This window comes from Haemaphysalis longicornis, unplaced genomic scaffold (assembly GCF_048455015.1).
Source record: "Haemaphysalis longicornis isolate Haplotype H1 unplaced genomic scaffold, Haemaphysalis longicornis Haplotype H1 scaffold_5, whole genome shotgun sequence".
Lineage (NCBI taxonomy): Eukaryota > Metazoa > Arthropoda > Arachnida > Ixodida > Ixodidae > Haemaphysalis > Haemaphysalis longicornis.
The window spans coordinates 11,559,573-11,587,315 of record NW_027526385.1 but is presented as its reverse complement, the minus strand read 5'-3'; the positions used below and the strand labels follow the sequence as shown (position 1 = coordinate 11,587,315).

Genomic DNA, 27,743 nt, shown 5'->3' with positions numbered 1-27,743 from the left:
AACAGTGTCTGTATCAGTATTTCTTGGGAACTAGCCGTTTTGCTGTAGTTTGGGGCGAAGGATACTATCGTCAAGGGCAATTATGTCTCACTGTCAGTGTTCTGAGCTTTCAGGTCATGTACTGCAATGTGTACAGGCATTCCTGGGTATTTCTTTGTGTCCCTTTTCCCAGCCCTGGTAGTAAGTTTTCGCAGGCATTTGGTACTAAACTGGAATGCAGACATACCTGCCACAGCAAATGGCGGCGAAAAGCAAGGGTGCTAGAACTCGGCAGCAGAAACGTTTGATGTGTTGGGAGTCAGCCGCAAGCAGGGAGCTCACAACAGTGTCTGCTTGTCAGGGGGAACGCATTTTTGGCTACAGGGTCTCGCAGATTAGTGCACTACAAAGATTTATGCGCAGTGCTGCTCAGCTCAGCATTAAAAATGCCAAACTTGATGATTTTGTGGCATCTTTTGGCTTTCTTTGCTTTCGCTGTCGAAACGTCGAGCGGGGCAACGTGCGCTCCAAACCTGGAGGCACAACCAGCGAGTGCTCTTGCCTAGGTTTTTCTCTTGTCAAGGAAGAAGTGCGGACTGTTGTGCTGTGCCCTGCAGGCTGACCCAGCATTCCAAGGAGATGGCTCAGAAGCTCGAGTGTCTCAACAAAGACTCTGCGGCCCTCAAGAAACAGCTGGCCAGTAAGACCACAGAGCTGGCTGCGGTGGCCCAGGATCGCACCAGGCTGGCCATGGAGGTGAGCTGTGGCATGGAGCATTCGTTGTAAATTGCTGTTTGTGCTACATGAATGGGGGAAATTTTTCCCAGGCCTATACCCAGGCCCCTTCCCCGTCCTGTGCTTGGCAAAGCCATTGCCAAATCTATTGCGAGCAGTTAGTGTTTCATAAAGGCCAACTGCACTGAAAATTTCGACCTCTTAAAAACCCTATTTTCGTACAGTCTGCTTAAAAAGAGCAACATGCAAAATACAACAGCTGAAATACGTGTGGGGACGCCGCAAGCGGCCTGCGAAAATCGGCGATTTTGAAACTGAAACCGGGGAGAGCACGGCCATTGCAGTGACGTTGCAGCCGTCCAGCGAGCGGCCGGACGGTCACCAGCTTGGGAGAAAGTCTGTGCGCAAGCTCTGCGCGAGCACGGGGCAGCCAATGGGTGAAGCGTGCGCAGCAGAGCTCGACCGGTTCTCCCACTGCATGGCTGGCCAGAGGAGGAAGGCCCCTTCGGCTGGAACGTCACAGGCGCGTCACGGCTGTTTACGCGATCCGCCGGCAGGTGCAGCGTGGTCTCCGGCGGAGCTTTTTTAAACGCTTTTGTCTGATTAACGAGGCGTTTCACGGGGCTACCACTTGTGTCCCAGCTGATTTGGGGGTACAGTTGAACCCCTTTATAAGAGACACGTACCGGGGAGCAGTTTCTGTCTCTTATACGAGATGTCTCTTATAAGCAGGGTACCATGTTTTCACTTACTAATGAGACCCTAGTTCAATGTGGGCACCGTATAACTAAAATAAGCTCAAAAGAACGCTACAGCATGTTCCAAAAGATTCATTCTAATTATTGTTTGGTCCCAGAATTTATGAAACTTTGTTTGCTTTATGACTGTATTTACACTGTTTTTTACAACCGCTTCTACAAGCTTTTTTTCCTTTCCTTGTTTGTGGAAGATGAATCGTAGATGTTGAGTTCACAAGCCTGATGAATAGCCAGAGCGCACAGCTTCTTCCGCTGTGTGCTCCGGCTATTCATTGCGCTTGCAGGGCTCAACGTCTGCAGTGCTTCTTGATTGGGAGCTACGCGAGTAGGAGAGCCCCCATGTGTGATCGCGCTCCATCCAATGAATGGCAGTAAGCTTCAACTACTTCTGTCAGTTGCATTTCCATTGGTAGGGCTTCTCATTGTCATTTCATAGCTAACTGAACCACTTTGTGTTTGCTGAAGTTATAATAAATAGCGACTGCACCTGTCTGTCGTCCACCTGTGTTTCCACAATGGAAGCAACTGCAATTAGTGACTGATGGCACTGCATCTGAAGTTAAATGTCTGTTACAAGCGAGATTGTTTATTAAACTTCAAGGATGACTTGTCCCTTATAACCAATCTTCTACATCCAATGTCTGTTATAAAAGAGGTCGATTTAATGGGAAAGATAGGGCAGCCAACCATGTGGGTGAATAGTGTCTCTTATACCCATTTGTCTCTTACATCAGTGTCTCTTATAACGAGGTTCAGCTGTACTTACTACGCATTAAGAACAAATTTGGTCGAGGTGAAATTTCAGCGCAGTTGGCCTTTAAACAGTTGTAGCTGTGTATAGGAGTGCAATTGCAGTGCGGTTGGGGGTGGAAGCAGCGAACTGGTGTGGGATGGGCCATGCGATGCAATGGTAATCACGTGCGTATCAGCAGGTTATAGTGTTTGCAATGGCCAGAATAGCGGTGCTATTATGAGTGGCCATCAAGGCCTAAGGCTGATTCAGTTGCTGCAATAGGTGCACGCACGATTAATAGGATTATGAAAAGAAAAGAAAAAAAGCTGCGGGCAGCAGCTTTTAAGCAAACTACGAATTGCTAACTACAGCACGCATTCGAAGGCTGTTTTCCGAATTTCTGTGTTGACATATGGGAGGGAGTATTAATTGGAGGCAGCCTATGGGAAATGGGATGAGGCTCTGCAGTTCAGACACGAAGTCTTCAATGGCTGATTTCACATGGTTCACCAATGAACACACCAGTAAAAGGTTTAGAGCACATTACTATACCTGCAAGCACGAACTGGTGCTGGGGCATTTAAGTGGTGCACATTGTGGCATTGCCACAATGTGCACTCGAACTGCCACAATGCGCACATTGTGGCGCGCATTGTGGCAGTTCGAGCGCACCACAAAGAAAAGTGTTGCAACAGGTACAAGTTTCTTTGGCGTCTAGAAGCAAGCACAGCTGCAGCAGTGCACATTCCATTGCATTGCTCCAATGTGAGATCAGCGTTTTTTGTCTCTGAACCACATGCTGCGCTGTATGCATTCTAAATTGGCCACGCTTGGGGCTACATATCTGGCTACACACGAATACAGCGTAAGTGGAATTGTTAATCTGTGCTTCAGCTCGTCTGTCCCGTTTTCTGACGTTGCACCTTAGTGTTTTGTCTTGTTCTACTTAAGGGGGACATGGCTTTAACTTTTCTTTTAACTTTTAAGTAAACTCTGTGAAACTTGTCAGTCTCGCTGCTTTTTCCCCAATGATTTCGAATATGCCATTATTTTTTCAGTTGGTAAATTAGTTACCGAGATAATTAGAGATAATTAGCCATTTTTGGAGGAACAGTGGACAAAAGTGTTAGCCATAAAACTGTAATCTTTACATGTTCCAATACATACTATGAACCCTGGTGAGTGCAATAAGAGAATCAGTTTTTCGATGCACTGCTTGGAACTAGCTTTACAGCTCATTAAAGGGACACTGAAGTGATATGTAAACATTGCGGGATTACTTGCGCAAATTGTAGTCCGGAGTCCCCAAGCCATGTTTCGACCACCCTGGGCGCGTTTACGCGATTTTATTTAGTGGAAAAATTAATTCGAAAATGCTGTCCTCCTCTCTTTACGCTCGCCCATTTTCTGCGGCGTTTTCGTGTGACGTCGAGAGGAGCCGAGCTCGCAATTCGCTGCGCTACTGCACGGCTCCCCGGCCTTCAGACAGTCAGTCGGCCCAGCGTTTCGTCCGCCAGCCGCCGACGGGTCGTCGCAATTCGTTCGCTCAGTTGAAACGAAGCCAGGACACATTTGTGAATGGAAGAATCTGCCTTTCTTTACTTGGTTAGTTTGTACACTGTATCTAGCTCCAAGTCAAGGTCGCTTCACACAAGCGCACATGCGACGCTTCGCTGACTGGTACGCCAGTAGGAAAATATAAGGCCTCTTGAAGGCGGGAGAAGAGTCAGCGAAGTCAATATAGGTACTAAGGAAAGAAAATCAACTGATATTTTTACCGTACAGCGTAAAACTAGGGTGCGGGAAGCACTTTTTTACGCTGGGCGAACAAGCACAGCGGTCAGCAGCACTACTACGCATCGGCGAACGCTTTTCCGTCTACGAAATGCAATTGCTAGACGTGAGCTATTGTGGAAACTCGGGCGACGCTTACTGCACGAGCGCAATACAACAAATAGTCACCTAAGCTGCTTGAAATGCCAAAACTAAATAAAAGTGTAAACTGGTTGTACAATATATACCCTATATTACCAAGGAAAATCGCCTGGACCAGACGGATTGAACGCTCGTTTCTATAAAATGTTCAAAACCGAACTTTCGGGGCTGCTGCAAGTAGTCTTTGAAGGCAGCTTACAGAGAGGCGTTCTGCCACCGTCTTTTTATCGAGCGCACACGGTCCTCATACCAAAGAGCAAAGAGCTAGAACAACTGATAAAGGTGACGGGGTATCGCCCCATAACATTATTGAACATCGATTATAAGGTTCTAATGAAAGTCTTGGCAAAACGAGTGCAGTCGGTAGTTCAAGAGTTGGTAGGCCCACATCAAACGTGTGGCATAAAAGGAAGAAGTATTTACACGAACATGCACACAGCCCGGAGCGTTCTTGAGTGTTGCGATGCTGATGACCGGAATGTGGCAATGTTAGAAATCGATATGGAAAAAGCGTTTGACAAAGTTAACCACAACATTCTTTTTACTCTTTTGGAACACGTGAAATTGGGCTCGGTAATAACAGAAGGAATCAGAGTAGCGTATAAGCATTGCACAACGAATCTCATAGTTAATAAACAGTTATCAGAACGAATACAAGTTAAGTCGTCCATCAGACAGGGTTGTCCCATTTCCCCTCTGTTGTTCGCGTTATACCTAAAACCACTGTGTGCAAAAATTATTCAGAGCGAGCAAATACGTGGATTCCGACTAGGTGCATGTGAGGTGAAGGCTTTGTCGTACGCGGATGATGTGGCCGTATTTTGTTCCGATCGGGAGAGTGTGTGTAATGTGCTATCGGTCACGAAGGAATTTTGCGAAACCACAGGCAGTAATGTAAATTTGAATAAATGCATAGGGACGTGGCACGGCGAATGGCAAAATACGCCCAGCGTGTTCGAAGAGGTCGAGTGGACAACCACGCCCACTAAGTATCTGGGAGTACCGCTCGATAGGTACCGCGAGAACACGCTTTATTGGCAAGGGAGAGTGCGTGAAATGAAGGCGCAAGCGGAAATGTGGACCGGCCGGCATGCATCGATCTTCGCCCGAGCGACAATTTGCAACACGTTTCTGATAGCAAATTTATGGTATGTCATGCAAGCGCTGTATTGTACACGGGCTACCATCCAAAAGTTTCATAGGTTGCTTGCGATGTTCGTGTGGCAATCATGCTTCGAGCGAACGAAACGCAGCAACTTGTTTCGCAGGTTAAAAGGGGGCGGGCTGGGGTTGTCGAACCTGTTTGTTAGACAATTGGTGGCGAGGTTTTTATATTTGCGAGACGAGACAAACCCATTTCTTCGAACGTACATGCAGATGAGATTGTGTTCTGCGAGGCCAAATTTTATAGTAACTACGACAGATATGAAGAGATAAGCAGTGAGTGGTTTTTTGCGTGAGCTGGTAATGTCCTTCAGGTTTTTAAGCGAGTGATTTTCAATTGAGTACTTGTCAAATGTTACGCGTAAACGGTTATCCTGTGATGTGGTAGAACTCCTGTGTCCCGAACCAGTGTATAGAATGAAATACCTCGGAGGTCATAAGCATGACGTGCTCAAACGCGTCAAGAAAATGAGCATACCCGCAGGAGTAAAAACATTCTTTTTTAAATTGCACACTGAGACCTTACCAGTCCTAACGTGGCTTGATGAAAGGGGGTTGTTTTTGCCTTGGGGCAAAGATTGTCGACTGTGCAAAAAGCCAGAAAGCGTGGAACATGTTTTTGTCGATTGCTGGGACGCCGTCTTCTTCTGGGACGTCCTCCAGAGGACTCTAAAAAAGGACCTCCCGCTGACACCGAAAGGCATACGTTTTCTTGAAGTTGAATGTGATGAGGCTCCTTACGATGTATTCTTCCTTCTCAGCCTACATGCTATATGACGTAGCAGAATGGCAGTCAGAAACAGTGATGAGAATGCCAGGCCAGTGGATTCTTACTTTGCAGAAAATGTTAGCAAACTGAAAGAAGTGTACGCCAAACAAGAATATGATGATGAGGTTTTTTCGCTTATGAGTGCATTAAGCGTAATTAAGGCCCACAAATATTAACTACTAACTATAGGTTCGGCAGCGTTGTTAGGCCAACCTAAAGAGTTTTTACGGTGTGTGAGACCAAACCAGGCTCAGAAAGAAAATGTGAGAGTAAGGGTTGTGTACGACCGTTACTACACGCAGTTGTGAAAACAAGGACAAGGCCAAGCCGGAGTTACGGTTGGCCGCCTTATGCATTGTATGTTTTGTACCAGGTTTCGTTGTTGGTACTTTTTCTTGTCTGTACCGTGAGTGTTTATTTATAAATGACCGGCAATAAAGAAAAAAAAAAAAGGCTGAGTGGCCTTGGGTGCTAGGTATGTCACCGCAAGTATTTTGCAAGTCACGAGTTCGAATCCCCGCGGGTACGTGCTTTTTTTTTTTTTTTTTTTTTGTAAGTTAACTTTTTCGTTTTCCGCCGATGTTTTCTACGTTGAGTTCACCTTTTTTTGGGCCGCAACGTTCATGGCTCCACAAACTAGTTCACAGAACGCGTGCAGGCTGGCACTGGCGCGCTAGCGAGTTCTCGTTGGCGTGCTGTTGCCATAAGCACCGACTGCTTGCAGGCAGTGGGCACAGGCCAGAATGAACAGACCCTTGGCCTGGTGCGAACACGCTTTTTACGATACAGGCATGAGGGAGGCATGCTCGAAATATGGGGGAAAAGCGCATGACATTTGGGCGTCTGCGGGTACGCGGAGGGCGTTCATGCACTGCGTAGGTCTCGGCTAGTGAATGCTACGACTACAAGCCGTCCTGGGAGGCTTAGCTTTATGCATTTTTACAGCTGACAACATGGCAGAAGCGCGGTACGATGATTACTGAGTTATTGAGAATGCCCATCCAACAACGCCAACGGTTGTTTTACAGAACCGAAACCGAAACTTGTTTGGTTGCTCACCTTGGGCATCGTCCAATCACGGTGCCCGCTCCTCCCAACGTCATAGCTTTAGTTGGTGCGGCCGCCGCAAACCGCGCATGGTAGTTTTTCTTCTTTCGCGCTTTGTAAAATAATTACCGATTTGTCAACCGGATAAACGATGAAAAGTGTGCTAATTTGAGCCAGTCTACGCAGTGCAAGCAAAAACGGGAGCTTGACAAATTCACTTCAGTGTCCCTTTAAACTTTGGTGTTTGAAGTGGGCACTCAAAATGGTTCCTTGCCACTGGTGCCACCAATTTGTAAAATTAGTTCCAAGTGGTGCATCAAAAAACCGATGCTCTTATTGCACTCACCAGGGTTCATAGTATTGGAACATGTAGAGACTACAGTTTTATGGCTAACACTGTTTCGTCTATAGTTCCTCCAAAAATGGCTAATTATCTCTAATTATTTGGGGACTAATTGAATTACTAAAAAACAACAGCATATTTGTAATTAGTGGGACAAAAGCGGCAAGACAGAAGTTTCACAGAGTTCGTTTAAAAGTTAAAAGAAGCTGTTTTAAGAGCAAGTGTCCCCCTTTAATTAGTGCCAGAGTAAAGCCTGAGTGGCCACCTTTTTTGAAAGCCCAACTCTGTCCCCTTGTCGATGCCTGCACACAGAACCGGTCCCTGAAGGCGCAGCTCAGCTACTGCGAGGCCAAGATGAGGGACTCTGAGCTGGAGAGGGGCAGCAGGTCGTCCCGCAGCAGAGCAGGGGCCCTCAGTGCGTCGCTCTACTCTACGCCCAGCCTGGACTCCCTGTGGTCGCAGCGCCCCTCCGACAGCAACACCCGCCAGAACTCGCTCGCCAGCATGGCCTCCGACCACTTCCCAGGTACCACGCCCGGTGTCTGTCCAAGTGTGATGATGATGATGTGGGGGCTAGATGTGTTCCAAGTGCTCCACTGTTTCACAGATCAGTTCTTTTAAAAATTTAAAAAAAAAAAAACTTGATGAATGAAGAATACGCAGGACAAGCACTCCTGTTTTTTGCACTCTTTCAACAAACCATGAACGAACTGGCCCAAAAGCAAGTTTTGTAGTGCTCGTCAAATTCGGCGCGAGGAGCACTACCAAAATTTCTTTGCAACAGCTTGGGTGTTTACTCGAAAGAATCTGCTAGGTTCTTGTAAAGAATGTTGAGGGTTCACATGTGGGCAGATTGTGAGACCGTTTTTGACCATGGTGCAGTACAGAACACTCCAGCACGTTTGCCAGTTTACAGTGGTGTATAGTTTCAAAACTATGTTCATGCTTCTGTGAATTACTCTTTGGATGGTAAAACATTGCATTGAGGTTGCAGAGTTAAGTCTGGTATGAGAAAGGCACCGGTAGGTTGCTGTAGAGTCATTAGCATCTGTTTCATGTTGTGGCGATTGGTCACTCTCAGACGATCATCCATGCGCAGCTGCCGCGTTGTTGGTGCCGTTGTGGGAGGCAGGCCAGACGCAAAGGCAACTGACGCAAACCTCCAAGGCAGTTTATTCTCAAAATTACTCGCTCTCCCATCTTCTACATCCTTGACGGGTCCCGCATTGCTTGAGTGGCCAGGGTCGTTCAACTCCACAGTTCCCACAATATATTTTAGTAGACACCGGTTTTTGTTTCGCGCTTAATTCATGTTTCCAGACAATTCTTACTTAGCTCAGTAATCAACTTTTTTTTTTTTTAAAGCTGAATTTAATAAAGTTTCAAGCCAGTCCCTACCCAAATGCTACACAAGTTAGAAACAACAGTAGACATAGACATAATTTCTGGCTCTCAACTGGTTTATTAATTTGATGCTGAATAATGGCAGTTGACGGTCGGGGTTTTTATCTACATTTTGGCATTAGGCCAATTTCAGCATTTTTTTTTTTACAGCACTGAATAAGTCGGGAATCGTTGCACTGTTTCAACACAAAGCCCATTCAAATGCTTTAGACTTGACACCACCGGCACCTGCTAGGAAATAGTTATTCATGCAAACTAATTTTGTCTTCTAACCTGAAAACTTGACAGTGCCGGGACCATGTCGTCTCAGTTCTAGGTTAGTATTGCACACCAACAGCCCTATCAACCCACCTACTAGTGAACTATGTACTGTATTTTCGCGTTTCTTTGCAGCAATACTTGTGTGCACAGCCTCCCACACTTTAAAGTGCGCAGGATATCTCTAAGGAGAATTTGACTTTTTTTTAACACGGAAGGTCTTTAAAGGGGCTGTGAAAACAAAATACAAATTTGCTTTATTCAAAAGATTTGGTGTTGTATAGTTTCCAGTGCTTTTCCGGCAGCGATCGATGCTTTGTCACTGAGAAATTCAACATTTTTAAGCCAAAAAATTAATTCTCCCGCTAAATTGCGTGTGTTGTGAAGTCAGCGATGTTGCTCTTAGGGAACGTATGTAACACGAACGTTGGTACGATCACTACGGCTGCTGCGAATGGCGAAACAGTCTTTTGCATTGCCTTCTTTACCGTTCGCCTTCATATATGGTGGAACAGTACCACTTGAGGACCGCTGCCCGCACTTTCTCTGTTTTTGACCTAATTTTTACCTGGCTTGCTCTTGTTATGGTTGACAGTAATTGTTTGTGAAAGATTGGGTGTGCTCCTGGGTCACATAAGTGGCAATGCCGCTTATGCCAATTGGCCAGTGTCATGGCAGGCAGGCCCCAATGTTCTCGACGACTGTGCGACATAGTGCGTGCCATACACACTAGTGCTTCTGTGTCTACGTATTCGTTTGTAAATTCCATTGTTTAGGCCAACGTTCTCTCTGCTACAAAAAGAATGTGCTTTAAATATAAACGGGCCGTGCGGACAAGATACAAGTTTGTTTTATTCAAAACATTTCGTGTTTTATAGTGCCCCCAGCGCTTGTTCGTACTGGCCGTATTGGCAAACAGGGTCACGTAAGACAACGCCGCTTAAGTTAATCGGCCAGTGTCGTGTACGACAACTCCAAAGCGGCGGACTGCTGTGTAGCTAAAACAAGCATAGTGCGTCCAGTACCAACAGCAGTGCGCATCGTTACTTCATGCTTACGTGTATTTTCATTGTTTACCACGCCATTCTTGCTTCTTTAAAATGAATATGCATTACATTTAAGTGCAAATAGCTCGTTCGGCAAGCTTATAAGCGGTGCCTAATTCGCGTTTGCTTTTGCTGGCCTCGGCCAATCGCACAGCTGGGCACATATGACATCATAGGTTCTATTGTGGGAAATGAGCCAGTGGGTTGCATGGCCATTGCCGTTTTTCCTAAGTATATGGCTTACTCGAGTGAAGTGTTCGTTAAAAGTGGTGTCAGTGTGTTTTGTCTGGATGGCCCCTTTAAGTGCCAGTAGCTTGTTCTGCAAGTTTATAATGGTTGTTTTATTTGCGTCGGTTTTTATCAGCCTCAGCCAATGAGCTGCTCATAATACATCATCAGTTCAGTGTCGGAAATGCAGCTAGGGTGTTCCATGCCTTTTCTTTCTTCCTCATTATGCAGCTTATTTCAGTGAAGTTTGTGTTAAGATTAGGGTCAGTGTTATTCCAATGAGGCAACCTTTCGAATGAACCACACTTGCATTTTGTCTTCATGGTCCCTTTAACCACAAGCACCCAAGTGATGTCAAACGGGGCATGTTTGAGAAAAAGGCACGCTTGGAATCAAGGATATATGGTAACTGCAGCCTCTGTTATAGTATCGAGCCTTGGTTAACACCTAGCCTGTCAAAGTGAGCCGCTGTCAACTTCAACTCCCAAGTGACTGCGTGTGTTCGACCAAGGTTTTGAGTCGAGAACTGTATTTTGAGATTAGAGGGTCTTCCTCTTTGCTTTCTTTGAACTGCCGCTTTCATGATTTGGTTCCCCTCCTTTCCGTGAATCTCCTTCAGAGAGGAGAGAGGCGCCAGAGGATGCGGAGGAGGTGTTCAATTTTTCCCTGGGGGCTTCCTCCCTCCCTGAAAAGGAGGGGGAACAGGACGACACCCTGCAGCGCTTCAGTGAGCTTCACCGCCGCAACTCTATGGTTCCCCTGCACCTGAAGTCATGCTACCCCGCGGAGGCGATGCCAGACAACAGGCTGCTTCTTTCCTCCCCACCGGAGTCATTCTCTGCCTCCTCCTCTTCTTCTCTGGGCGACAAAGGGGGCCAGTGCGGTGCCAAGAAGGGTGCCAGTTCGGCCACCGGTCGAGAAGAAGGCAGCGGCGACAAGCACTGGGTAAGAGCTGCACTGGCATGTGTCTGGTTGGTGCATCTGCTCCTGTGCTGCGAACCATGCATGCAGTTTGTTTACTTCCGTGCTTTGTTTCTACTGTCCGGGGGCGCCCAGCTGAGTTATCTTGCTCCCACTCATCATTCTAGGCACTGACATTAGTGAGAGGCGTGTAATCACTTCGATAGGAACAACAAGGCTGTCATGATGGGCCACGATGTATGTTTGTAGGTGGGGAGAATTTTGCTTCTTTGGAATGAAGGGCCAACAAAGATGGAGAAGATAAACCAGGACGAGCGCTGTCTTGTCTGTCGTTGAATGTTCTTTGTCTGTCCGGTCTGTCTTTGAGTGCCGTAATCTGCGCTCTCGCCTTTTCTTTAACCACGGTTACAATAACAGCGTTTAAAGCCAAATACTGAAACGCTCCTTGCTATTCTCTTGGCACCTCACTGTATTGGGAAACTGGCAACTAAAGCTGTCCATGGTGCTAATTGTGTAATTAATGAAGCACGGGAACTGTCCATGGTGCTTCCACGCACTGTCGCTCCCGTGAACTGAATAAACAGAGCGGCCACCACCGTCCCCCCCCAGTGTCCCTTGATGGGTGTGCAGGGGTGTGTCCACCACGCGCCAGTCTGTCCTGGCCATGGCATCCATGGGTGGCGTTTTTCTCGCGCCGTTATGTCTCCGTCTAGCTGCTGCCAGTGGCCGGAGACATTGACCCCTTTGGCCGACGTGGCTCCCACGCACACAGTGCTACCCAGAGCAGGGTACGTTCCGGGGCAGCCTCTCTAGTGCACTAGCCGTGCCTTGAAAATGTTAAATTACCAGAAGTTCTCTGAAGACCTTGCAATAGTATGCACTAACTATTGATACAGTCAAGCCCAGTTATATAGAACTCGCGGAAAAACACCTATCAGTTCGGTACAGGGGATAATTCAATGTAAGCATGCTAAGGAATGGGACGTCATAAAAGCACACTCAATTTATAAAAAAATTTTACCATGTTCTCATAGGGGAACCCTGAGTAGTATGCGAAGCAGCCATGGGGTCAACGCAAGTTCCCGTCTCGCCTCTAACCCTAAGCTGCTTCGCATTATTGCACGCGGAGCCGCAGGTGTTGCCATTCGTTGTGCAGTCCCGGAGAGGAGAGGAGCGTCGGAGAGAAGAGGAGGAATGCCGGAGAGGGGAGGAGATTACACAAGGAGAGGAGAGGAGGGGGAGGAGGATGCGCATGCGCAGTGGGGGTGGGGATGCTGCACAACGGCGGTCACACAACGGCGGAGGGAACAGGCGCGATCATAAGCTGTTTCGCATCAAAAACACTTTGATGATGCTGCTAAGATGTTGCGCTGCTGAGCACGAGGATGCGGGTTCGATTCCCGGCCACAGTGGCCGCTTTTATGATGGAGGCGAAAAGCAAAAACGCCCGTGTGTACGAGACTTCGGCGCACGTTAAAGATCCCCAGGTGGTCAAAATTAATCCGGAGGCCTCCACTACGGTGCACCTCATCGCCTGTGTAGCGTCTGTGCGTTAAACCCCACAATCAATCAAATTATTGATGACACTGCCTTAGTTTTGTACGACATACTCCCGTAGCTTTTTCTTGTCGTGCAACTTTGCTGCCTCTGACAGCCTGCACTTCTTCACATTGTCTAAAGAGTTTAAGTCTATTTCTCGCTTTTTTGTGCCTCATTTATTGCACTGATCATTAATGATAGCGGGTGGAGTGGACCGCATACGGCAGACATTCTCAGGTAATGAATGGCAGCCTACCATTGTCCCTGAAGAACAAAGTGTATAACAGCTGCATCTTACCGGTACTCACCTACAGGGCAGAAACTTGGTGGCTCACTAAGAGGTTCAGCTTAAAATGGGGACGACTCGGCGAGTAATGGAGCGGAAGATGATAGGTATAACATTAAGGGACAAGAAGAGAGCGGAGTGGGTCAGGGAACAAATGCGTGTTAAGGACATATTAGTAGAAATTAATAAGAAATGGACGTGGGCAGGGCATGTAATGCGAAGGCAAGATAGCCGTTGGTCATTACGGCTGACAGTGGATTCCTAGAGAAGGCAAGCGTAGCAGGGGGCAGCAGAAAGTCAGATGGGCAGATGAGATCAGGTAGTTAGCGGGGATCAGTTGGTCGCAGTTAGCACAAGACCGGGATAATTGGAGATCTATGGGAGAGGCCTTTGCCCTGCAGTGGGCGTAGATATGCTGGCGGTGATGATTCACTAACTCGCCCAACTTAGTTCTTTTAAAGGCTAGGAGTAGCGGAGTTCACAACATCTCACGTTCGGGGCGAAGCGCCAGACTAGTGTGAGTGCAGTCAGATCGGAGGATGTGGGCAAAGGATCGTTGTTGCTTTCCACAGTGCACCTGCTTGCACTTGCACTCGGTATGGTGTTGGCATCTTCAAATTATCTCATGGTCGCGACACCATCATCCACACTCGCAACTCGCTGACCGTTGATCTGGCAGCGGCAGCCAGAACTGCCACTTCGGCAACACTGACAATGGCTTCGTTGCACTGCTCAGAATTTTCAGCCATCACCCTAACGCTCAAAGAGGCACATCTGAAAAGTTTTGGACGATTTGTTTCATAACAGCTGCCCAAACCTACTACTCCAAGCAGGTTGACCCGCCGCGGTGGCTCGCTCAGTGGCTAAGGCATTGTGCTGCTGAGCACGAGGACGCGGGTTCAATTCCCGGTTGCTTTGGCCGCTTTTCTGGTGGAGGCAAAACTCAAAAATGCCCGTGTGTACGAGATTTCGGCGCACGATAAAGATCCCCAGGTGGTTGAAATTAATCCGGAGCCCTCCACTATGGCGTGCCTCATCGCCTGCATCGTCGGCGCGTTAAAGCCTACAATCAATCAATCAATCAATCCAAGCAAATCGATCCTAAGCACCTTGCGTGCCAACACAATCTGTTCTGTTCTTCAAGATCATGCTGAGGGGGCTCTTGGTAATCTCGTGTGCTGTGGGTGCATCCAACGTCTCACCGTGTTTAACTTGATTTATGATTGCCGACTTCATGGCGAAAGAAAAATCTGCCACTTTGCGCTAGCTAGAACCACTAAATAAGCTTTTAATAGTTACACTAGCAGTAGCCTCCACAGCAACGCTTCGAAACAAGCCCACAAAGCGCGAACGACACAAATGCAATGAACGAGAAAATCGCCCGGACAACTCGCTTGTGAATGGCTCGTCTGAGCGAGCATGGCGGAGTAGCCAGGATCACTTTTTGCATGGGGATTGTACAACACTCTTTACAGTTAGAAAAAGGAAAACCGGCGTTTTTCTTTTTTTATTGCACGTACTGTAAGGAGTATTGAATACCAGGGTAGTGCAAGGGTTAGCCTCCCTCCTCTTGTGACATTGAGGGGCTCTTTCGTAGGGTGAGTGAGTGGTCTGGTGCAAGGAGCGTTTCGGTATTTGGAACCAGAAAGGGGACTTCACGCACGAGTGAAACACAGGCAATGCATCGACGGCCGGTGAACACCCATCAGAAACTGACTTGTGCGTTTATAAATGCCACCTCTTGTATGTAACAGCCTTGTACCAACAATCTTGTAACAATCCATCCCTGTACGTGGCACGAAAGGTTTCTGGCCAGGTCGCAGCTTTTCTGATTTCGGGCATTGTCGAGGCGTCTTTTGTGCGGTTCTTGTACTTTCAATATCAGTAACGCAAACGTTGCCTGCCATGTCTCTGTGCATTTGTTTTCTCCCTGCATGCCATGGTGAACCCGCTGACATTAAGCAGATTGTCAACCCTGTATCCTAGCATTACATTATTGTACCATCTTGTGCAGTCTACTCAATATGGGCCGTGGAAATGTGTCTCAAAGCTGTGGTCTGAAAAAGATATTAAAATCATTTGTATCTGCCCCATTCTTGATTAGCCAGGTACTGCTCCCTCCGGTAATGACTAAAACTCAGATCTAAAGGACAGCTCGCATAACAGGTGCCAGGTTTAAAAGTGTCGATGAACGCTTCCATGTTCTGCTTATGTTTTTCTCTTTCACTTTCCCTGGTGTGAAGGAATGCTCAGAGAACAAGGCCGAAGGAATATTTTTAGAAACCTGTTCTTTACAAACCCCTCCAGTCCTTTCCACGCCGTCGTTCTTTCTCTGAAACTTAACTGGGCTACTGATAAGGTCAGCTGACTCACTGCGGTCACCTGATAAGGGGCTTAATTTGGCCAAACTGCACGCACCAATTTTTCTATGCACTCAGCTTGTTTGCGCGTTCTTTCATTTTTTCAACAATGCAAGCAGCATGGAGCTTTCTAAGTGTCGCTAATGTTTTTATGTTCGTTGGTTACCTCCATTACATCCGTGGTGTAACCTGGAATATGCCATGTGGGTGTTCTGTCATGCATTGTTGTGTGTGTGTGTGTCTTACAAAAAAGCACGTAATTTCACGGCAGGTGTTGATGTAAAGTAAGTATTTGTGTTTTAACACACTGTTTCCTCCTTCTTTCTATGCTTGCAACTGCAACGTTTAAAGTCATTGGCATCTTGCACTGAGTGCATGATTTAGCCACAGTGTTTTCTAGCTGTTTTTCTTTTCTCTTTTAAGACAGTACAAATGCCACAGAGGTAAAGAGGTGCCCAAAACTAAACCCACATCAAAATGCATACACACCTCTTGTTCTCTCTCTTTTTTTTTTTTTTTGCTTTTCTGTTAAACTTGTTTATTTTCGTTTTGCTACATTGATCAAGTTGCCTGTAATCCTTCTTTGTTTAGTTCAGTGCTACTCCCATGGTTCAGTTGTTCGCCGAGCTGCTGCTAGTTTAATTACCATTGGCAACAGCAGTTTTTCTTGTGACCCGCCGCGGTGGCTCAGCGGCTAAGGCGTTGCGCTGCTGAGCACGAGGTCACGGGTTCGATTCCCGGCCGCAGCGGCCGCTTTTCTGATGGAGGCGAAAAGCAAAAACGCCCGTGTGTACGAGATTTCGGCGCACGTTAAAGATCCCCAGGTGGTCAAAATCAATCCGGAGCCCTCCACTACGGCGCGCCTCATCGCCTGCGTTGCGTCGGCGCGTTAAACCCTACAATCAATCAATCAGTTTTTCTTGTGGAAGCAAGAAACAACTCTAGTATGTTGACATTTCTGCACACGTTTTAGATCCCCAGGCGGTGTAAATTAATCCATAGCCTCCCACTGCTGCGGGCATGGCATAGTCCAAACGTAGCTCTGGAGCCTAAAATCCCCAAATTTAAACTTTAAACCAAGATTGCATTGAGTAGCGAGAGCCTTTCAAAGCAGCAAACGGGTTAGAGGGACACTAAATGAAAAATACTGGCATAATCATTAGGACAATGTTCCTACTAAAAATGAAAATTACATAAAGATAAAGCACTGGTTGATGAACTGAGAGGAAACAAAAGAGATTCATGTGCCAATTTCCATGCTGTGATTTGAGACATGTGAATTATTGCAAGCCAGCCGGTTAATGTTGTTAAAAAGTAAACTTGTGACAAATAATTAATATGCACAAGCTCAAGAGTGTAAACAGCACTCAAAAAAAAAAAAAAGAGAGAGAAAGAAAGAAAGAAAAACAACGCAGCAGTTACGAAAGTGACGCACACAGTATTTGGCTTGTGGACCTTACGCCTCTGCTTTCTGTTTATTTGGTGCAGTTAGGGTTTAAAAACGCTTAGAAATTTTTAAAATGTGATTAAAATCAATGCCTGATCATAATTTCTGCTGTCACCTTGCTCAGAGTCATATATATGAAAATGTCTGATAATTCGAAATTTGGATAATTCAAACAAAATCGTGGGGTCCCTTCGAATTTGAATTATCGCGAGTCGACTGTATTTATATTTTTCATTTATTTTACTTCTAGAGAATCTCTACAATGGTCACGCCTAAGAAGAGCAAGCCCAAGAAGAAAGCTACCACTCCCTCCAGTGTCAAAAAACTTCTTCGGAGGACATTCAAGAAGTGAATGCTGTGCCTTGCAGGTTTTTTTTTTACGAGTGCTTTTAAAGACTGTTTTAGTATGTGACGTTCGTCATGAGAGGTTTTAGAGATTTTATTATGCCTGTGAGTGTGTGCTGCGTGTGAACCACTTTGAATGGCACGTGAGAACCAACCGGTGTGTTGTATGCAAATTGTGTATACTACAAAGTGAAAATTGTGTTGCTGCTTTTGTAAATATTTTGGTATTTTAGATTTTGAAAAGTCTGGCTTGAACGGCAACCTGAAGAGGGAAAACCGCAGCATACATAATGTTTGAACAATTTTGTAATGAATTGGGGTGAATTGAAAGTGACATTCAAAAACGCGAGGAAATAAAAATTCAAGGCCATTCTGCCTTGCGAATATGGGTGGTCAGTAGGGCTGTAAAGTCATCTACAATTAGGCTTAGTAGAACAACCACTTAGGGGTTGTTGTTGCTGTGATATACACTGATTGACAAACTCGCAACTGCCAACACATTCTCGAATAAGAACAAAAACCTGATGGAGTTCTCAGGTGTGCACACCTCTTAGTGTGTGGCAGTGCCAACAAAATGAAGTGTAACACATGTGACATGTGCTCACTGTGCTTATGATTAACCTGCCGCATTGCACTTAAATTTTTGTGAATAGGTCGCATGCATGTGCTGATCATTGGGTTGAAATTGTAATGATTGGCCAAGCCTTGAGTGAGCAGTAAAACTGACTTCAGCGTTATTTTTTACTTATTTTTTAGCCAGGACAGGATATTTAAGTTTTAATTGATTGACCCTGTTATATTGCACGAAGTACTCGTGTGTACATATATAGGTTGTACATATTGTCACTATCATCATCAGTATTAAAATAGAGGGGCTAAGACTGCTGTTGTATACAGGTTGTTTTTAAGTGCCTTTAAAGGGGCCACCATATGAATAAATGGGGTTCTGGGATACGCTGGTGTCGGTCTCTCCAATTCTCGACCATCCAGGATGTCCTTGGAGTATGAGCCTTGGGCATCAACATTACAACTGCCCTACGTTGCATGTTCAGCTCCTTCTAAACTTTGACTCATTTTACGACTGTGCAGGGGTTGTTTGAAGTACCCAGAAGCCTGCATTGTTGGTTAAAGGTGCTTGGTGTCAATGACTCCCTTTTTAGTCGCTCTGTTACTTTCTCAAGTAAGAGTATAAATATGCTTCATGTATGGATGCTTCCAAACGTGAAAGCTCCATACATCGAAGCCTTTATTCTCCATTTTATACCCGTTAAAAGCGATTAGTCCTTTAACCCCTTGGCCCTGGTGGTGTCAATTGACACCATCGCCTAAAAGTTTCTCCAGCGCATAGAGAACGACACCAAAACTGGTAGTTTTCTGGGGGAATTGTTCTTCAGTAATGACTATTACATAGGATATCACTGTTTTCATTTTAGTGGAGCTGCACGCTACATAGAAGCAGCAGCTCCGCTGAAGACGAAATTACGACATTGAGGCTGAAAAAATTGGTGGTCCAAGTTTTATTAACAAGCTTGTAAATCTAATACGTGCACTTCCTAGAGAAAATGTAGCTGGTCCCTGCTGGTTTATGGCCAAATTCCCAGTTGGGCGCTGCTGGTCCCAGTTTGGACCAGCTGGGACCAGCAGCGCTCAGCTGGGAATTTGGCCATAAACCAGCCGGAACTAGCTACCCTTTTCTCTAGGACAGAGCTAATTTTTTTGGTTGTAGGTTCATGTAGTCGTAAGGTTTAGGAAAATAGGACATCTGGCAATTAAAAATTTTATGTTGAGCAGAGACATCACTTTTGCCTAATTCCCTTGCTAATAAATCTGCTAATATTTGCACTCCCAGCTCTATTTTTTGTTTGTGGACTTACGGGGCCAACATTGTTTTGCTTGAAATAAAAAAAAAATATGGGCTGAAAGGATTAAAAGGGACCATACCAAGGTAATCTTATTTTGCCATTCTTGCCAGTCGAAACATTTGGGAAAGGTTCACGATCCACTTGCAAAAATGAGAGCCACCACCAAGAGAAGCCCGTATCACTTGTTGCAGAGTGCCTTGAGGTCCTCGTGGACAAGGATTACTAAGAAAATTAAATCTGTTCCAGTGACCTGGATACACAACAATAAAAAAATGAAAATTTCGTGAAGTACAACTTGGCTGCTGTCACCTCACATTGTAGATAAATTTCACCTAAGGTGTTTCATCACTGAAAGAACTAGTGTTTTCAACTGCTGCTGCTAGAGACAGATGATGATATCTAGAACTGTGCAGCGGGCAGTTGTTCATTCACCTCCCAGCTATTCCCGGATCTGGATGCTTCATTCACATCCTGTCAAGCGTGCCCTTGCAAAACTACTCCACGAACGTGGTTCAGGTGTCAACAGTACTGCTGTCATAAGTCCTGTTGGGGCGGACCCATCTGCTCTCACTGCACGAGCCTGAACCACACCAGCGACAACTGCAAAAAGAAAAGTCCCACCCACGGTGGAATTCACTCTGCCGCATTATGCACATGTGGAGCATTTAAAAAGTAATTCAGTTTGAATCGCCGAAAACCGGAGGAGTGTGGATATCAGGTTTGGGGCTGATAATTGAATACAGATAGGAAAAGCTGACTCCAAATCAAATATTTTCAAAAACGAAATTATTTGCCTAAGTGTGTAACTTCTATAACATTGCTAAAAAAAAAGCTAGCTTAGAACTTAACACATTTGAGTGTTGGTGTACTAGTGGTTGATAAGAAAAGGGCACAGAAAAGGAAATACAACAAATGAAGGTGATGTGACTAGATAGCCTAATGAGAATTTGGCATGCATTGTTGTGGTTGATAAAAGGTGACTCAAAAGGAGATACAAAAAGTGAAGCTGATAAGGCGAGATAGTCGAATGGGAATTTGGCATGCATTTGTGAAGGAATGCAGGTTCGTCAGTGAGCTGTGACTAGAGGAAATCCAGAACTCCATTTAAAGGGACACTGAAGTGAATTTGTCAAGCTCCCGTTTTTGCTTGCACTGCGTAGACTGGCTCAAATTAGCCTACTTTTCATCGTTTATCCGGTTGACAAATCGGTAATTATTTTACAAAGCGCCAAAGAAGAAAAACTACCATGCGCGGTTTGCGGCGGCCGCACCAACTAAAGTTGTGACGTTGGGAGGAGCGGGACCGTGATTGGACGATGCCCAAGGTGAGCAACCAAACAAGTTTCGGTTTGTTTCGGTTCTGTAAAACACAACCTGTGGCGTTGTTGGATGGGCATTCTCAATAACTCAGTAATCATCGTACCGCGCTTCTGCCATGTTGTCAGCTGTAAAAATGCATAAAGATAAGCCTCCCAGGACGGCTTGGAATCGTAGCATTCACTAGCCGAGGCCTACGCAGTGCATGGACGCCCTCCGAGTACCCGCAGACGCACAAATGTCATGCGCTCCCCCCCCCCCCCCCCCCCCCCCCCTATTTGGAGCTTGCCTCACTCATGCCTGTACCGTAAAATGCGTGTTCGCACCAGGCCACCAGGCCAAGGGTCTGTTCATTCTGGCCTGTGCCCACTGCCCGCAAGCAGTCGGTGCTTATGGACAGCACGCCAACGAGAACTCGCTAGCGCGCCAGTGCCAGCCTGCGCGCGTTCTGTGAACTAGTTCGTGGAGCCATGAACGTTGCGGCCCAAACAAAGGTGAACTCAATGTAGAAAACATCGGCAGAAAACAAAAAAGTTAACTTACAAAAAAAAAAAAAAAAAAAAGCACGCACCCGCGGGGACTCGAACTCGTGACTTGCAAAACACTCCGCGGGGACATACCTGCAGCCTTAGACAACTCGGCCACGAGACGGGCTTTTTTTTTTTTTTTTTTTCCAAACACAATTTTTTATTTGCAAGGATATACATATATACATAATGCACTGGCACGCTCGATGCAGTGACCAATGCTGGTACGCGTACATACTGTCGCCGCAGGGACTCCAATCACCTTTAGGCGTGCCTTCACTTGAGCCGCAGAGTAAGCAACGTAGTGGGACTGCGGTGGCAACAACGAACAAACAAGCAGGAAAATATGACATCCTGAGACAGAGTAATATCAGAGTACATGAACTGGGAATCATGTGGAGGTAACATGTTCACATATGAGTGTAAACTCTGGGCAAGGATGTACAAAGCCTGTTCAGAGGGGAAAAGCGTCTCTACAAAGTACTAGTGAGGCAAGATCACAGCCATTGCCAGCGCTGCATCTCTTTTTCTTTAAAGCGCTGCAGTGCTTGGCATCCTTTTTGCAGTGAGTCGCGGAGCTCCGTGTCAGAATCTGATGCCCCCAACACGCTCACTGTCCATTCAGCCTTTGCCGTGAAGTGCCTCCAGGTAGGCCTGGGGTTCCTGGCGCACTCCACTGCATCCACTCGGGCCCTCCACAGCGAATGGAGCCCCAGGACAAGCACGCAGTCCCGAAGCGCCTTGTTCTCTGTGGGCGCACTCCAGTGCCGGAGGCCTGACCACGACAGGTCCCATCGCTCGGTGTACGCGGTCTGCAGCTCGTCCCAGAAGACGGCCGCGGCGTTACAATCTGTGAGGACGTGTTCTGCCGTCTCGCGTTTTCCACAGAGGAGACAACCCGCGCCGCCATGGAGAAAGAAGCCCTTATCCTCCAGACGTGCCTTTGCGGGCAGCACCCCCATGTGGAGGCGGAAGAAAAAGTCCTTTGAGGCGGTGGGCACAGGGAGTCGTCTTACTCGCTTCAAGACATCGTTAGGTATTGGGGGTTGTCTGTAGAGAGGGGGCGGCAGGACCTTCTCCACGAGGTCCCAGTATAGTTTTCTGGGTTTTGTTTTGAGCAGATAATCCCAAGAGAAATGCTGCTCGAGCAGGGCTAAGGCTAGCGCGATTTCTTTGTAGAACCTCGTTCCGCGCGTGTCAAAGCAGAGTGATGCTGTCGTGGCAAGCCACGGGGCCAAGTGTCTGGTGCCCAGGCACTGCGTGGCTGCCACTAGGAACGGATCGCGTAGACCCAGAAAGTACAAGAATCGTTGGATAGTGAGTTTGAGCTCCGCGTTGACGAGCCCAAATCCACCCTTTTCTAGGCTCCAGAAGAGGTTTGAGCGGCGCATGGGCTCGAATGTGGACCGCCAGAGAAACACCGCCCAGGACCGGTGCAGCCTATTCAGGGTGTCTGCGTCGATGGAAGTTATGCGGGCCCCGTACAGCACTGCGGGGTATGCAATCGCATTGCACACATGAGCCCTCGTGAATAGAGCAATGTTTCTATTTCTCCATGGTTGCAGCTTTCTTTCCGCAGCTGACAGCTTGGGTTTCCACCGATTTTTGACTGCGACGCTTTGGTTGAGGTTGACTCCCAAGTAATTGGACATCTCCTCTTCCCAGGCCATTCCAAATAGGTAACTTGGTTTGGAGGCCCAATCACCCAACCAGGCTCCCCTCGACTTAAGTAAATTTATCTCTGCTCCCGAAAAGCGGCAAAACTGGTTTGCTAGTTTAATTACCTCGCCCACTTGTGATCCACGAGTGCAGATGAAGGCCACGTCGTCCGCATAGGCGAGAACACGGAGCTCCTCGTCTCCCATCTTCAGGCCATTGATGACCTCGGATGCAAGGGCCATACGGCAAAGTGGCTCAAGATAGAGGGTGAATAGGATGGGTGACATGGGGCAGCCCTGGCGCACCGACCTGTGGATGTCTATGGGCGTTCCCACAGACCTATTTGTTACTACGCAGGTAGATATGTCCTCGTAGCAAGTTTTGATCCAATCGATCATTGTGTCACCGATTCCGCAGTGTTGGAGGAGATCCAGTAGAAAATTGTGGTCCACCTGATCGAACGCTTTCCTCAGGTCCAGTTGAACGATGGCCAAAGGTAGCAGACCTGATTCAGCCGCCTCGATGGCTACCCTCATGCGATGTAGGTTGGAATTGATGGACCGCCCCTTGAAACCGCATGTCTGGTGAGGACCAACTACAGCGCTTAGTGCACTCTCCAGCCGTCTGGCGAGAACTCGGGCCAGGATCTTGTAGTCCGTTGAGAGAAGGCTGATCGGACGGTAATCGGCAACGTCGGGGATAGAATCGGTGGGTACTTTTTTGGGGATTAAGGCCAGGTGGCTTGTCCGCATGGAGGATGGCAGGCGCTTCTGTTTTCTTATTTCTTCGAAGACCATGGCTAGGATGGGGCTCAGTTCCTTTCTAAAGGCTATATAGAACTCTGAGATGATACCATCCGGTCCAGGAGATTTGTTCCGCGGTAGGCTCTTGATGGTACGCTCTATTTCCGCTTCTGTTATGGGGGTGTTGATCAAATCTTTGGTTTCTTCAGGTATTTTGGGAATTTGATTTAGTACTTCAGCTGGGATTGCATCTAAGACTGACCGTCGAGAGAATAGTTCTGCATAATATTCAGCGAAAGCTCTTGCGACTTCCTCATTGCTTCTTGCCACACCCGCGGGATGTTTGACCTCCGTGATGTTTTTCTGTGCCGAGTTCTCCCTTTCGAAGGCTGCAAAAAGCTTCGATGGCCTTGCCTCGAACTCTACCTTTTGCTCCCTGCTCCGCACCAGGGCTCCCCAAAAACTCTTCTCAAGCTCTCCCCGGAGCTCTTCTTTAATTAACCGGATATCGTCTTTAAACTCCCCTGGTCTTTCTTCATCAGCCTCGATGAGCGCGCAGAGAGTCTCCGTGAGGCGGCCCTTTTTTTCTTTTTTTCGTGCGGCCTCCTCGCGCCCTATGGTGACTGCAAAACTTTTTATACGTGCTTTAAAAGTTTCCCACTTTTCCACACTAATGGTTCCGGACCGAAGTGCTTCAATTTCTTTTTGAGTGTTTTCGACAAATGTCTCGTTTTTAAGTACTGTGGAGTTCATTAGCCATCGGGTACTTGAGTTCTGCTTAGCCGTGTATGTTTTAAGGGCCACGGTGCACGTTACGAGGCCGTGGTCAGAGAACGAGATGGGAGTGACGGTGTAGTCGGACACTCGTGTAACCCCTTCCCCCGACACGTAGATCCGGTCCAGACGCGCGTGGGACGAGCCCTGCCAGCGCGTGTAGCGTTTGGTTGGCCAGCTGCGCCCCAAGGCTACGTCGGACAGGTCGCTGTCCCGTAGGACTGCGCTCAAAACACGGGACGATGCGTCGACGCCACCACCTTTCCCTGTTCTGTCGTTAGCCCTCAACACACAGTTGAAGTCACCCCCAAGGAAAACTGCCCCAGACACACACAAGTAAGGCCGCAGGGCGTTAAACAGGTCCGAGCGAGCTGCTGTTTCATTGGGGGCGTAGACACACGCGAATCGCACCAGCTCGCTCCCCACGAGGACATCAACGAGGCAAAAACGGCCGTTTTCTGCGAGCTCGCAGTCAACAATTTTGAGGGAAGGGTTTTTCCGTATTAAAATGGCTGTACCGCCTGCGCGGGCTGAAGTTAAGGTGTGGAAGCACCAGAATTTGTGGCCGAATAGGCGTACAAAATTTTGGCTGTCTTCGATTGATGATAACTTGGTTTCTTGCAAAAGGGCAACATCGATATTCTCGTTGTTTAAAAGGTCGAGCAGCCAGTTCTTACGTTTGGAAGAAATTAGGCTAACTACGTTAATAGTAGCTATTTTAACCGCGTTGAGGGGGGCTGTCATCGTGGGGTGAGGGCTTACCGATTATCCGCTCAGCCGCAACCGCTGCCATTGTCGCGCGGTGTCGTGTCCGCACAGCCGGTGGGGGAGGCGGTCCTGCCGTCTTGCGCTGGGGCTGTTTTCTGTTCCCCCCTGAGCTGTTCAGGAATTCTCGGTGGTGCGTCTTTTGTGGTGGGCCTCTTCCCCTCCTGACCGTCTGGGGTGGTGGCGGCTTGCTTGGCTCGTGCCTGACGTCGTGTTTCGACTCTTCTCTCTTGAGGTGCTCCCTGGCTGGCTACTGAGGTGGAGGGGCACGGGTCGCTGATGGGCGCCGGCGCCGCGTTCTTTTCTTCTCGGCTGGTTTCCTGCTCGTTTTCCCCCTCCGCTGCCTGTTCTTGCTCGGTTCCGGCGGCGTTTTGAAGAAGGGGGCGGGGGGTTGCGGCTGCGTCATTCTCCAGTGGCAAGTCGGGGACACCTCCCTCCTTCCCCGCAGCTGTATCCAAGGTCTCGCCAGGGGGGGAGACGTTGTCGGCGCCTTCATTCCTTTCATTTTCCTTGGCGGGTTGAATGCCCTTTGTCTGGGAGGAAGGCTGTGGGTTCGTTGTTTCTTGCATTTCTTCGATGTCCATAAACTCATCGAGAGGTTGTTCCGCGCGTTTGCCTCTGGCCTTGGCGGCGTAGCTTTGCACACACGCAGCGCTGTCGTGCCCAAACGTGCGACAGACGCGACACCAGGGCGTTGTACACTGCCGGCGCATGTGGCCGCGCAATTGGCAGCGCAGGCACATGGTAGGCCGGCCGGGTACTTCTATTAGGACCAGGTTTCCGTAGATGGTGACCTGGTCGGGTATCGCATCAAGGGAGTTCGCGTCCCTCGGCACGATCTGCACCACCCTCGTGGTGCTTCCCATGTGGTCCATGTTTGGGCGTCGCCACTTCTCGAACGAAACACTTTTGACGACACCGAAGCGTTCCAGGTGGTGCACCAGAAGTTCGTTTGGCACGGTTGTGGGTACCCAGTGGAGCTTCACTGTCTTTTCCTGATTGTTCGGGTCAATGACCAGGCACCTTTTTCCTTTCGCCTCGATTTCCCCCTTCGAGGCCAGTTCTTTCATTTCTTCGGGCGACTGGAACGTAACCATCCATACATGGTTAAACTGAAAAGGTCCTAGGCCGGTGATCTTCTTCAAGTCAGTCACAGCGCTGAGAGCCGCTGCAACGTCGTCGATCTTGTACGGCCGTGCCGACGGGTCGCCATGCAAAAACACCGAGTTTTCACTTAGCTTACCCGTCGGCAGGGTGGGAAGCAGGGTACGGTAGCCCGTCCGAGCGGCGGGCACTTCGGGTGGCGCAGAGGACCGGTTCGGCGCGCTCGCGCCTTCCGCTCTCGAGGAGCCGTCTTTGTGCATGACTGCACCCTCTGAGAGCTGGGGAGAGACTCACCACGAGACGGGCTGCGCGGGCTGCGCCGATAATGGTAATATGAGGTATATATTGTACAACAAGTTTACATTTTTATTTAGTTTTGGCATTTCAAGCAGCTTAGGTGACTATTTGTTGTATTGTGCTCGTGCAGTAAGCGTCCCCCGAGTTTCCGCAATAGCTCACGTCTTGCAATTGCATTTCGTAGACGGAAAAGCGTTCGCAGATGCGTAGTCGTGCTGCTGACCGCTGTGCTTGTTCGCCCAGCGCAAAAAAGTGCTTCCCGCACCCTATTTTTACGCTGTACGGTAAAAAATATCAGTTGATTTTATTTCCTTAGTACCTATATTGACTTCGCTGACTCTTCTCCCGCCTTCAAGAGGCCTTATATTTTCCTACTGGCGTACCAGTCAGCGAAGCGTCGCATGTGCGCTTGTGCAGCGCGCGCTTGTGTGAAGCGACCTTGACTTGGAGTAGATACAGTGTACAAACTAACCAAGTAAAGAAAGGCCCATTCTTCCATTCTCAAACGTGTCCTGGCTTCGTTTCAACTGAGCGAACGAATTGCGACGACCCGTCGGCGTCCGGCGGACGAAACGCTGGGCCGACTGACTCTGTCTGAAGGCCGGGGAGCCGTGCAGATAGCTCAGCCAATTGCGAGCTCGGCTCCTCTCGGCGTCACACGAAAACGCCGCAGAAAATGGGCGAGCGTAAAGAGAGGAGGACAGCATTTTCGAATTAAGTTTTCTACTAAATAAAAGCGCGTAAACGCGCCCAGAGTAGTCGTAACATGGCCTGGGGACCCCGAACTACAATTTGCGCAAGTAATCCCGCAATGTTTACATATCACTTCAGTGTCCCTTTAAGACGAACTGGAAAGGACCATGATAATTTGTTTGTCTTATCAGAAGCCCTTCCCAAAAAAGAATGAACAACATGCCAAGGTGCATGCAAATATCTTGCTTCAAGACTGAATGAAGTACCTAAGCTTACAATGGAAGAAAAAGCAAACAAAAAAGTGCCCATCTCCCCGCGAGGGGGACTCGAGTAAATGCGTCGCATAGGGGGTGGGTGTATTGCGTTAACGTTTAGTGTTTGGGGAGTTGGTGGTAGTGAATGCGTTGTATCAGCAGCTTCTTGACGTAGTTTGAATGAGTCAAGGATATAAGGCGCGTTCGTAGCCTCCCATTCTGTGTCGGCTTTGTGGCGCAGTGGGTAGAGCACCATGTACATTGCGTTCCGCCCGCAGGGTCGTGGGATGGAAACCAGGCGCCGGTAAGTATTATTCTTTTATATAGTGTAGGGGGAGGGGTGCAGACCTGTTGTTGAGAGCGAGGAGGGTAGCGTGATGCGGGAGAGGAGGAGTGGGGGAGAGGGTGCACCTGGAACGGCTGTTGCGGACGCCGAGGCACGCCAACGCCG

The 27,743-nt window shown here is 47.9% G+C and overlaps 1 protein-coding gene across 1 annotated transcript in view; it reads left to right on the top strand.

Annotated features, from left to right (window-relative positions):
• LOC144138993 (uncharacterized) overlaps positions 1-18,249 on the top strand; it is a 50,115-nt gene extending 31,866 nt beyond the window's left edge. Inside the window, exons 12-15 of the mRNA XM_077671494.1 lie at positions 597-735; positions 7,776-7,989; positions 11,019-11,344; positions 17,203-18,249. Of these exons, the coding sequence (XP_077527620.1) occupies positions 597-735; positions 7,776-7,989; positions 11,019-11,344; positions 17,203-17,304 (781 nt within the window). The 3' untranslated portion in view covers positions 17,305-18,249. The remainder of the gene's footprint in view (positions 1-596; positions 736-7,775; positions 7,990-11,018; positions 11,345-17,202) is intronic.
• Positions 18,250-27,743: the final 9,494 nt, after the last annotated feature.